The sequence below is a fragment of the Babylonia areolata genome, chromosome 3 (genome assembly GCF_041734735.1).
Source record: "Babylonia areolata isolate BAREFJ2019XMU chromosome 3, ASM4173473v1, whole genome shotgun sequence".
NCBI classification, from domain to species: domain Eukaryota; kingdom Metazoa; phylum Mollusca; class Gastropoda; order Neogastropoda; family Buccinidae; genus Babylonia; species Babylonia areolata.
This window is the reverse complement of record NC_134878.1, coordinates 45,222,570-45,235,251: the sequence shown is the minus strand read 5'-3', so window position 1 is coordinate 45,235,251 and position 12,682 is coordinate 45,222,570. Positions and strand designations below refer to the sequence as shown.

Below are 12,682 nucleotides of genomic sequence, written 5' to 3'. Positions count from 1 at the left end.
TTTTCACTGTGTTTATGGTGCTGGGGCTATGACTTTTTTTTTCTCTGTGTGTGTGTGTGTGTGTGTGTGTACGCGAGTATGTTCATGTGTACGTGTGCTGTGTGCACGTGCATCAGTGTGTCTGTGAAGTGTGTGTGTGAAAGTGTGTGTGTGCGTGTGATTTCTTTCTTTTGCCTTCTTTTTTTTTTCTTTAAAAAAAAAAAAAAAATTGTATACGTGTGTGTCCATTTAAGTGTGAAAGATGGAAGGAGGGGAGGGGAGTGGGGTGGGGCTGGGGGGGCTAAGAAGAGGAAGAGAGGCACAGAGATACACACTGAGTTGCTGGGAGAGACACTCAAGACAGAGATGAAAGTTGAGCGATGTATGTATACAGAGTATTCTGCACATATATATAGATATACACATAAGTGCAAGCCAATCATGTTTTTTGAAAAGACCCTCCACGGATTGCCAGAGTAAGCAATCAGCCTGCCACTCCACACCAGCAGATTCAGTAGTTTTTGAACAGAACTGGTTTTGTCCCAGGCCTTCCTCCCACCCACCACTCATACCCTTCCAAAGCCTTCGTCCTCCCCTAAAGTCTCCCACCACCCCCTTCCCACTCCCATACAATTCAATTCCAAACCATCCCCATTCTCCTTTTATTCTGTGACAAGACATCAGGTGTTCAGAAACGCTCACAACAACCACTCTTTGTTTAACATCACAAACCTGCAGCCTGGCACTCTCCCCCCCCCCCCCACCGCCGCCCCCTCCCTATTCCATTCCCCCCACCCACCCACACTCATCAAAGAACTTTGCACTGCTGCTGCAGCAGTCATTTCAGCAAGCAGAGTTCAGCGGTACTTGTCCTGACTCAACGATAGACAGGAAGACCCCCATGCTCAATCTCAGCAATCCAATAATATTACTTTCAACTTTCGCTTCAGTGATCAAGGTGTGTGTTGCACTGGTCCTCCTCACCAATTCCTCCATGACCTTTCTGACTCTGTTGTCATAACGGCAGACCTTTTCACAGTTTCAGTTCAAGTTCAGTTTCTCAACAAGGCTTCACTGCTTTCTGATGTACATATATACACTACGCCACATCTTCTAGGCAAATGCATGACCACCAGCATAACCCTATGCACTTAGACAAGCCTTGAGTTTACCAATCAAACGGTCATACACGTAAAATGTTACATTTTGTCTGAGTGTGTATGTGTGCATGCCTGAAACCCGATTGAATGGCACAGGAAATGAATGAGGAGCGGCCAGTGGCAGCCGTCAGTCGGCTCTACCCAGGTAGGCAGCCTGTTGTGCAAATGATCTCGTGTTTGTAAAGCCCTTAGAGTTTGGTCTCCAACTGAGGATAGGCGCTATATAAGTATCCATATCAATCAATCAATCAGAGTGAATTTCTTCTTCAGAATCTTGCCAGTGGACAACACGTAAGTTGTCACGGTTTCCTTTTTAGTGCACCAATTGTGTGTTGCACACTGAATCTTGCTTAAGGTCTCATCCAAATGAATTGACACTCAGTTTGATTTTCCAAACTTGGGAGAAAGACAAGATCAGGACTCAAACACAGACCCTCAAGGACACTGAAATGGAAAATAACTTAACAAGCACCTTCCGGTTGCTTCTCCATTGAGTTGCTTCTCATGACTGACCTTTTACTTTACCGTGCACTATCAGTTTTGTGGGATAGTTCAGTAATTTGCCAGTGGTACAAAAACCACAAAACGATCATTATAAACAAGGGCATTCAAAGCGAAATTGTCCAGACTGTGGGACCAAAATGGACAAGGTCGGGCTTCACTTTAGGACTGATATTAGGTTTGCTATCAACAATCGTGTCCATGCCAACATGCCACAGGTCCACTATGCCTCAGGCCAAATGCCACGCAAGTCCTGAGAATAACATGTTAACAGACCTGTGGCGTAACACTCATCTCCCATGAGACCACCACAAGCACTTTATCCAATCAAGCACCATCAGCAAATGAGAATGTGACACCTGTCTGTAAGGCTGCACTTTACCTGCCACTGCACCTGTATGCTTAGATGGACCTGTGGCATAAACGACCTATGGTTTAACAGAACTGTGGCTTAACGAACCTATGGCTCTAACAGACCTGAGGCTTAACAGACCTGTGACTTAATGGACCAGTGGCATAAACGACCTATGGTTTAACAGAACTGTGGCTTAACGAATCTATGGTCTAACAGACCTGTGACTTAATGGACCAGTGGCATAACACTTAACAGGCCTATCCCCTGACAGCCTTGTGGCATAACGGACCTGTGTCATAACAGTCTGTTCCCAGGCACCACCAGGGCTTCAAACACCCACCTGTCTGATTGTCTGAGACAACTAAACCTTCTGGCAGACAAGTGGAAAGGCTCTCTCCACTTGTCCACTGGGCAGTCAGTGTTTTCAAGACTCAATGACCGTGTCAATGAGTGTTTGAAAAGAACTGAATGAAAGGGTGAATAAGCAGTAAACTTCATAGCTTCCCTCCACCCTTTTTCACTGAGACAAGGTGTGTTCCGTGAATAAAATGTGTCAACCAGGATACAACAGATCCACCTGTTGGACCAATGGGACTGCTTCTTTCTTTTTACTGCCTGTAATGAAACTGCTACATTCTCTTTTTATATCATACATTATAATATTCTACTTATACAGTGAATCACGTCTGCTGACTTGAAACAAAACACACACAAAAATCATTGTTTTCTTTAAAATGAATCATGCCTGCTGAATTGTTATTGCTCTAAACTCGTGCTGTTTACTTTCATAAACTGTATCTTCAGATAGGGAAAGCAAGTAGAAGTTTTGGGGGACACGCAGAGGTGTTTTTTGTCCCCATCTACCCGTCCCCAGGGCAAATCATAAAAGTTTTCAAGCACCCTCTACCGAACAAATGCACTCCGTTCAATATCTGTATTCTGTGGATCCACAACTGTTTATTCCATGCATGTTTATGAGTGCACAGATCTCTCTATATATATATGTGCTCGTGTGTGTGTGTGTGTGTGTGTGTGTGTGTGTGTGTGTGTGTGTGTGTGTGACTGTGAGCATTCATGCATGTTTGTGCAAGCATGCATGCATAAAAAAGAGTTACCACCACAAACAGAACTATCACTTGCTGTCTCACCCCTGCGAAAAACAGTGGAAAGAGCCCAATGTCAATGCAAGAGTGACAAAATGGTAGTGCAAGAGCACATAAACTTTAAAAAAACATTTTTCTGAAAAGGAGTGAACCTGACAGTTACAGCCCACAAACACAGACACCTCTGTCAGTCTGTCTCAAGGTTTCAACAGCTGTCTCACATTATGAACAATGTAATGAAATTTTAACCTACTGTTGTCTGATCAGAAGTTCTAATTGACTAATATACATATAACATATAATTTTTCCTTCAATTTAAAGCTTTCATAAAGCACATGTAGCTTAAATGATAACGTTTGTAATAAGCCAAACCAATATCGAGTAGCAATTTAATGGCTGCAAGCACAGCTTAAACAAAATATGGAATCTGCCTGAATATTGGTGGAGCAATTTAATAAATGTGAGTATAGCTTGAATCGTTGCAGTACAGCTTCAAGCAACAACTGAAATCTGTCTGACCAGCTATGGAGATGAAATTAAACAGCTGTGTGCTCCCGACGGCAAACCTCTTTTCATGCTGATCACAAAACTGTTTCACTAAGTTACTACATGCTTTCCAGTTTCCTCCAATGGCCCACATCAGGATACAGTAAGGCAAGGCAAAGCAAGAAGTTTATTTCGTTAACACACAGGAGGGATTGAAACAATACACCTGAAGCTGTTACACATATCATACAAAAAGCATGAGGTAAAAAAAAAACTTAACAAAACAAAAACAAAAAAAGCTAACTTGAGCAAACAAGCAAATGCACATGTATTTTCCTCTAGAAATCAAAAGAATTCTTTTCCCTAGCATTAGACAAAGTTAGATTGAAAAGGAATAATAATAGAAGAGATAAATGACTACTTATTTTAAGTTTAATTTTTAACAATTGATATATTCTCTTCCTTCCCCCCCCCCCCCCCCCCCCAGATGGCAATAATGAATAAACAGAATTTTACAGAGTTTAGGCAAGTTCTATAGCATCTACCGATCTAGGTAAACATTTTTAAGATAAACATATTTCAAGTACATGCCTCAATGGATGCCAGTCTGCAACACACAGGCCATTTCCACGAGCTGCAGATTTTTCCTGGCTGAGCTAGGGTGGAATTTGCATTTTTCAGAGAACATGCTGGAGTTGAACACGCTTGGACCTATTACTGTATTATATAGGACTGCTGAGAGTTCTGCACAGACAACATTTTGTATTTTGTATTCCTTTTTATCACAACAGATTTCTCTGTGTGAAATTCGGGCTGCTCTCCCCAGGGAGAGCGCGTCGCTACACTACAGCGCCACCCTTTTTTTTTTTGTATTTTTTCCTGCGTGCAGTTTTATTTGTTTTTCCTGTCGAAGTGGATTTTTCTAGAGAATTTTGCCAGGAACAACCCTTTTGTTGCCGTGGGTTCTTTTACGTGCACTAAGTGCATGCTGCACACGGGACCTCGGTTTATCGTCTCATCCGAATGACTAGCGTCCAGACCACCACTCAAGGTCTAGTGGAGGGGGAGAAAATACTGGCGGCTGAGCCGTGATTCGAACCAGCGCCCTCAGATTCTCTTGCTTCCTAAGCGGACGCCTATCTCTAGGCCATCACTCCACTCCAACATCCAGACACCCTTGCACAGCCTAAATCTCTTCCTGCTCCTTGTCTTTCTTACTGGAAATCAGGAGGCTAATCATGTTCTTCTCTAGTCGTATCTAAGTTCTAAGACTAACACAGTAGAGCAACAGCAGTAGAATTGACGCCGACTGAAAGGTGAAACAAAATTTGGCCTGGATCTGCATTGAAGGGAAGAGAGCAGAAAAGAAAAAGAGAAGGAAATATTGTAATCCTTGCACAACAACTTGACAATCAATTGAATAATCGAAATTAAACAATCCTTACAAACACCACCACCAAAGTTATGGACAATCTCAATATCAGCACCCCTAGAATTCAGACAAGTAACCAAAATAAAGCACAGCAGTCATATTTGTACATTTTTGAAGACACAACATGTATGTAGAAATCTGCAGTTCCTGAATCCACTGTATATCGATATGTCATTATTTATCATCTGTATAAATTCAGTGAATTTTCACCTTCCTGATCAAGCCAATTCTCTGAGTCCAGATTTGTCAGAAAGTTCACTGAAGAGAATCACACACACACACACACACACACGTGTGTACAAAGAAACATAAAATAAAGACTGACACTGAGAGTGAGACAATTAAGATATTCCATAATAAATGATTTAATCAATCAAGTTTAGACCATGTTAAGATCATATATGCTTACACACACACACACACACACACACACACAGTGACACACACAACTCTCACACATATACACACAAACTAACAAAACCAAAAAAACCAAAAAAACAAAAAACAACAACTGAAGAGGCATGATGAAGGCAAGAACCTCAGACCTAGAAAAGTTCACCCAGCATCAAAGTTAGAATGAAGCTTTACAAAACATGATAAAAAGAAAAAACATCCACCCACACATCTGAACTGAGTGATTTTAAAACAAACTCAACAAGGACACCACCAACCACTGACCACAAAGATGCCATGCTGTCGCCCAATGTGACACCTCACTCCGGCCTCCTCCATGGCCTCTCGGATGGCCGCCTGGCGTGGCTCCTCCTCAGGTTCGATCCCTCCTCCTGGCACCACCCAACAGTCAGGCCTGCGGTGGCTTGTCACTAGCAATACCTGATTGGGTACCAATCATCACTATTCAACAGTAACCGATTTCACCTTTGTAAGTTGACACAGAACACTACAAATGTGTGTGTGTGTGTGTGTGTGTGTGTGTGTGTGTGTGTGTGTGTGTGTGAGAGAGAGAGAGAGAGAGAGAGAGAGAGAGAGAGAGAGTGTGTGTGTGTGTGTGTGTGTGAACACAAACTTGCTGTGCAATGCTGTTGTAGACTGGACACCTACACAATGAATGATGAATAATACAGAGTCTAAACAAATTTAGAATTATCTCATGATAAAAGTTAACTTGATGCCTGTTCACCTTGGTTTCAGTAACCTGACATGTGAAACATATTAGTCCTCTTGATTACAGTCTGAGGCAGTGAGATAGGAAGGGTGGCGGGGGTGGGGGTGGTGGTGGGGGTGCAATCAAAGATTTAAGAGTAACAAGGAAGGACATCCTGGGGTGTGTTGATTATTTTCATCCCCCTCCCTCTCTTCTCTGAATGGCAGCCTGTCTTCTTTTGTTTGGAGATCAAGGCTAATTTACTATTTAGTACAATCATACATCAAGCATCCTCTATAAATCAAATAAAACCAGAGGTCGAAAACATGAAAGCTGGGGAAAACTATGCCCTATTCATGTCTTTCTGGCTATTTTCAGTTAAAACTTTATTTCTTCTTAATAACTGAAATCTATCATATTAAAGCTGGTGTTTCATAAAACATTATTTTGAGTGTATATTCTGTGCAATAACAACATGAATTAACAGGCCTACATCTGTATCACATTACAGTGAAGTGAAACATTCTGCATATTTTTTTTCTGGAGGTAGACAATGACTGAGACTGTGAGAAAAGTTAATACAAAATTTGTGTGCAGTGGGTGGGTGTAGGGTGGTAGGGGTGGTAGGTGTGATAGTGTGGGGATGGAAGGAAGGGCAGATATGGGGTGGGATGGCAGAGGAGGAGGAAGATCATACCAAGAACAGTAAATTTGTGCAGTCTTATCTCCCATAAGATCTAATCTCTTTCACACCATCATCCACACTCATCGCTCTCGAAACAAGGCCTTAGAATAAAATTATAATAATTTAAATCTAACGACTAGAACGTGCTTGACATGTCTGCTATGGATAACCAGCGGCAGCAACTGAAGTGATAAACAAACAGGCGACGGAAAAAGGCTCGATAGCTGACATTTACTGGCAAAATCAAAACATTTACCGCACCTCCTCTTCGCGCTCGTCTTTGAAACACAAACAGGCTGCTCGTCGCTTGAAACCGTCCTCGTCGTAAGTTCGTACAGACTCTGGTTTCTCTTTCACCATCTTGTTGTTTCCGTTCGACTTCAGCTTGACGTTTTTCAACAGCAGATCCGACTGCTCTGAGTGTTTCTACAAAAATTCGACTTTGGTTTCCCAAGGACTGCGATGAAGTAATCTGGAACAACTGAATACAGCGCTCATGAGTGTTGACGGCTTGACGCATGCCATGCGCACATGGACCTCGGTTCAGTGCCGTGTGCAAAATTGTTCCTGTATGGAAAGCGCCTTGGGTCGAAATATGGATTTCTCCGAATAATTTCCAATGTTGACGTGTAATCAGATTGATTTAGAGCAAAGTAAAGTAAAGTAAGAAGTAAATGCACAAATAAATGAACAGGTAAATAAATAAGCAACCAAAAAGTATAGCAACTGTGAACTGTCTAGAATAACCGGGCCGGCTGTGATCAGTTGAAAGAAAACCTTACCTTCTTTTAAACAGTATGTTATCTGCCGCACCCGAATGGACAAGACTATCGACTTATGAGAACATTCCTAATGCCTACAGATCTATTCCCCTACCACCAGTGGGTGCATCTGATCATGATGTCGTTCATTTACATGATCCCAGCCTACACGAACAGAGCCGATTGTGAAAAAGAGTGAGAAAGTATGGACATCAGAGAGTGGATGAACTGAGAGGATGTTTTGATTGTACTGACTGGAGTGTGCTGACTGACCCATGTGAGAATGTTCATGAAGCAGCTGATGTTGTTACCTCTTATATCAGTTTCTGTGAAGACATAACTTGGTTCCAACACTGCATGAACTGAAAAACAAACTTTTCCCCAACAACAAACCATGGATCTCAAAGTCTATTAAAACCGTTTTAAACAAGAAAAAGGTGGCGTTTCAGTCAGGGAACAAGGAGGATAGAAAACTGGCACAAAAGAAGCTTAAAGGGGAATTACGGAGGGGACAGAGGGAATTCAAATCAAAGGTAGAGCCGGCAGCAGTTCAAGTTCAGACACCCGGGAAAAATGGCAGACGGATGCATGGGATGGGTTAAAAATTATCACTGGAGAAACGAAAAGGAAAACAGTAGCTTGTGAAATGAAAAGGGATGAACAGCTTGATTTTTCAAACAAACTTAAATTAGTGATTGCTAACGGATTATGGTTCATTTTTGTTTCTTTTTGTAAATAGACAGTTTAGCCAAGGGAAGCTACTCCTTGAGACTGGTTACTACGTAACGTCAATATGGTAGTTCTAAACGATCATTCATCTTTATTTATCTGTGAGTTCTATTCCGTGATTTAATCGTAGTATTAGTTGTATAGGATATTAAGCTCCTTTCGATACATGGCATCCTTATGATTATTCTTTCGTATTTGACTGGATGATTGTTTTTCACGTTTAACTGGATAATACGTGCACATCAATAAGTCGGTTTCTCGGTTCTTCTTTTTCCTTTCAATGCATGGCATCATTATGATGATTATTTCGTTTAACTGGACAATATGTGCACATCAATTAGTCAGTTTCTCAGTTCTCTTTTCTTTTCTTTGATTGCAGAACCGTGGTCATTGTTTGAATATAGGTATTTGAACAAAGAGACAGTGTTCTTATCGAATTGCTACTGTTTGTTGAATCTTTATTTTTAAAACTGAATGTCACGAAGGCAACTGGCCCAGATAATATCTGCGGAAGATTACTGAAAACATGTGCTTCCCAGCTGTGTGTCGTGTTCTGTGGAATTTTCAACTGGTCTCTCATGCAAGGACTGCTCTGTCCCCAACATTTGGAAAAAAATCCACTATCTGTCCTATCCCCAAGAAAAAGAACCCAGCCGCACTAAATGATTACCGCCCTGTTGCCCTGACTTCAATGGTGATGAAATGCTTTGAAAAAAATAGTTCTCCGCCATGTACTTTCTTTCTGCACTAAACAGCATCTTGACCCTATTCAGTTTGCTTACAAACCACACAGAAGTATTGATGATGCTATTCTAACTCTTCATCATAATACTTTCCTTCATTTGAATAACACAGGATCTTTTGTTCGTATTCTTTTTGTTGACTTCCCCTTCCGCTTTTAACACGCGTACAGTACAACCTCATCTCCTTGTCCTCAAACTGCTGGGCTTGGATGTTGATCCGAAGCTTACATCATTTGGATACAAAGCTTTCTTCTCAATAGAACTCAGTCCGTTCATTTTCATTCTGCCCACTCTTCTCTACTTCTACTGGTGCACCCCAAGGCACAGTTACGTCCCCTGTCCTATTTACACTGCACATAAATGACTGCAGAGGCACGGGGGAAACTCCTGTCATTAAATATTCTGATGATTCAGCTATTGAAGATCTGTCCAACTGTGATGCTATTTACTTTAGTGAAATAAAAAAAGTTCTGTTCTTGATGTGAGGAAAACTGTCTGGATTTGAACGTACTGAAAACAAAAGAAATGTTGATAGATTTTCGGAAAGACCCCTTGCCTGTAGCTAACCTTGTTATTGATGGTCAAACAGTGGAGAGGGTAAATGAATATAGATATTTAGGGACTATCATAAACAATAAGGTGACTTTGACAGGAATGTTGATTCAGTTCACAAGAAATGCCAGTCTAGAATATTTTGTTTGCAGAAACTAAAGAATATTGATATAAATTCCAATATTCTTCAAAGTTACTATCGATGTTGCATCGAGTCCGTGCTCACAGTTTCATTTTTGTGCTGGTATGGAAGTTTGGGAGTGAGGAGTAAGCGTGTTTTGAATGATGTCATGAGTGTGTGCAGTAAGATTGTGGGAATGAAGCAAGCTAGCGTGCAAGAGCTGTATGAGAAGCGAGTGATTCACAAAAGCAGACAGATAGCAACTGACGACACCCATATTTTAGCAAAGGACTAAGCTTATGAGCTACTGCCATCAGGACAACGCCACATAACTTCTAAATTGAAATCCAGAGCACTGAAGACTTTTATTCCACATTCAATCCACCTTTTAAATTCTTGAGAACTAAGTGTGCGTGCGTGCGTGCGTGCGTGTGTGTGTGTGTGTGTGTGTGTGTGTGTGCGCGCGCGCGCGCGCGCACTGATACGCGTGTGTTTCTCAGTGTGTGTATGCGTGCAGGACTGAGAGGGCGGCGGGCGCGCGTGTGGTGGGTGCGTGTGCGTGCGTGCGTGCGTGTGTGTGTGTGTGTGTGTACGCGCGCGCGCGCGCACGCTTTCATGTGAGTACGTGTGGAAGTCCATGCATGATCGGTTATACCTTGTTTTTATTTTTTTAAATTTTATTATTTTTTTCTTTTTCTTTTTTTCTTTTTACAATCTAATTTAGCTTAAACGCGTGACAGTGGTTGTTATGAACGTGCAATATGTAGGATGAATGTGCAATATGCAGGATGAATGTTCAATACAATATGCCTGATGTTAACTTTCATATTTTAAATATATTCATCGTGTTAATAATTACGTTGTAATAATCATAATTGTAATGTTTTTAAAGCGAATATGTGAAATATGCTTTTATTTGAAAACATATGTTTATTACTCCTGTTTAAGCAATGTTTAATGTTGTTTCCGCGCGAGCGCGTGTGTATATACGTATGTATATACTGATTGTCTGGTTGTGTTTTACCACACATGATGCAATTTGTCTTTGTGAGATGGTTGAGTTATTCTTGACTAAATCGTGGTCAGAGTGCAGTATGGTATGTTATGCTCACAATCACAATCGTTCAAAATAATGTTTATATATATATATATTATAAAATAATGTTTAATTTTCTTCTTTTTTTGTTTTTGCTTTTGTTTACATTCTGAAATATTGCCTACAATGTGTGGAACGAATGTATGAAACACGGTGTATATGATATATATATATAATTATATATATATATTTTATACCTGTGTCTTCCTAATAATCTTAATAACTGTTGTTGTTGTTGATGTTGTTGTTGTTGTTGTTGTTATTTTACAGTGATGGTCTCTATGTTGTTTACTTGTCGTGATAATGCACCTGACCAAATTTCTCTAATTGGAGATAATAAAGTTATTCTCATCTTATCTTATCTTATCTGTCTTCACAGCTGGGTTGATTTGGCCACATAAAACCTCAGGCTCAATTCTGAGAGAGAGAGAGAGAGAGAGAGTGTGTGTGTGTGTTGTTGTTGCTGCTGTTTTTATTCGCACCCCCGACTGATAGTAAAAGTCACTTATCACGACCATCCCAGCCTCACTTTCCCGTTTTAGAGTTGAACGATTAATTACAACTTAAAGGAACTTTAATGTCACACCAGAATTTCGGCAGACTGAATCCGGAAACAATTAACACGTCATGATTTACATGGGTCAGTCCTTAAATTGGACCATTATGCAAAAGTCCTTTGACGAACCCCAGCCTCAGAATAGCCCTCGATCTCCGTCTGACCGCAAGCACTGATGAGAACTACTCTCTTCGACACCTGCTTGAGAATAAGTCTATGACCCGGGCCTGAGCTCGAAATAGCACTCCGGCCTTTGACCGGAGCCTAACCGGAGAGTAACTAACTACTTTGACTGACCCCAACCTGAGAATAACTCCCTTTGACCTCAGTCAACCCAGGAATAACTCCCTTTGACCTCAACCCGAGGATAACGACCTCAACCCGAGGATAACTCCCTTTGACCTCAACCCGAGGATAACTCCCTTTGACCCCATCCTGACAATAACTCTCCTTTGACTCCAACCTGACAATAACTCTCCTTTGATGACCCCAACCTGAGAATAACTCTCCTTTGTATTTGTATTTCTTTTTATCACAACAGATTTCTCTGTGTGAAATTCGGGTTGCTCTCCCCATGGAGAGCGAGTCGCTACACTACAGCCCCCCCCCCCCCCCCCCCCCCCCCGCCCCCCATTTTTTTGGTATTTTTTCCTGCGTGCAGTTTTATTTGTTTTTCCTATTGAAGTGGATTTACGTGCGTTAAGTGCATGCTGCACACGGGACCTCGGTTTATCGTCTCATCCGAATGATTAGCGTCCAGAACACTACTCAAGGTCTAGTGGAGGGGGAAAAAATATCCGCGGCTGAGCCGTGATTCGAACCAGCGCGCTCAGATTCTCTCGCTTCCTAGGCGGACGCGTTACCTCTAGGCCATCACTCCATGTAGATGACCCCAACCTGAGATTAACTCTTCTTTGATGACCCTAACCTGATAACTCTTCTTTGGTGACCCCAACCTAAGAATAACTCTCCTTTGATTACCCCAACCTGAGAATAACTCCCCTTTGATGACTCAACATGAGAATAACTCTCCTTTGATCACCCCAACCACACTGAGGATAACTCTCCTTTGATGACCGCAACCTAAGAATAACTCTTCTTTGATGACCTCAACCTGAGAACAACTCTCCTTTGATGACCCCAACCTGCGAATAACTCTTCTTTGATGACTCCAACCTGAGAATAACTCTCCTTTGATGACCCCAACCTCAATGAGGATAACTCTTCTTCGATGACCCCAACCTGAGAATAACTCTCCTTTGATGACCACAACCTAAGAATAACTCTCCTTTGATTACCCCCCAACCTGAGAATAACT

At 41.6% G+C, this 12,682-nt stretch overlaps 1 protein-coding gene across 1 annotated transcript in view; it reads right to left on the bottom strand.

Annotated features, from left to right (window-relative positions):
- Nucleotides 1–7,303, bottom strand: part of LOC143280581 (diphosphoinositol polyphosphate phosphohydrolase 1-like) — a 40,109-nt gene extending 32,806 nt beyond the window's left edge. The window contains exons 1-2 of the mRNA XM_076585284.1: nucleotides 7,068–7,303; nucleotides 5,695–5,850 (exon numbers count right to left, since the gene is read on the bottom strand). Of these exons, the coding sequence (XP_076441399.1) occupies nucleotides 5,695–5,850; nucleotides 7,068–7,166 (255 nt within the window). The 5' untranslated portion in view covers nucleotides 7,167–7,303. The remainder of the gene's footprint in view (nucleotides 1–5,694; nucleotides 5,851–7,067) is intronic.
- Nucleotides 7,304–12,682: the final 5,379 nt, after the last annotated feature.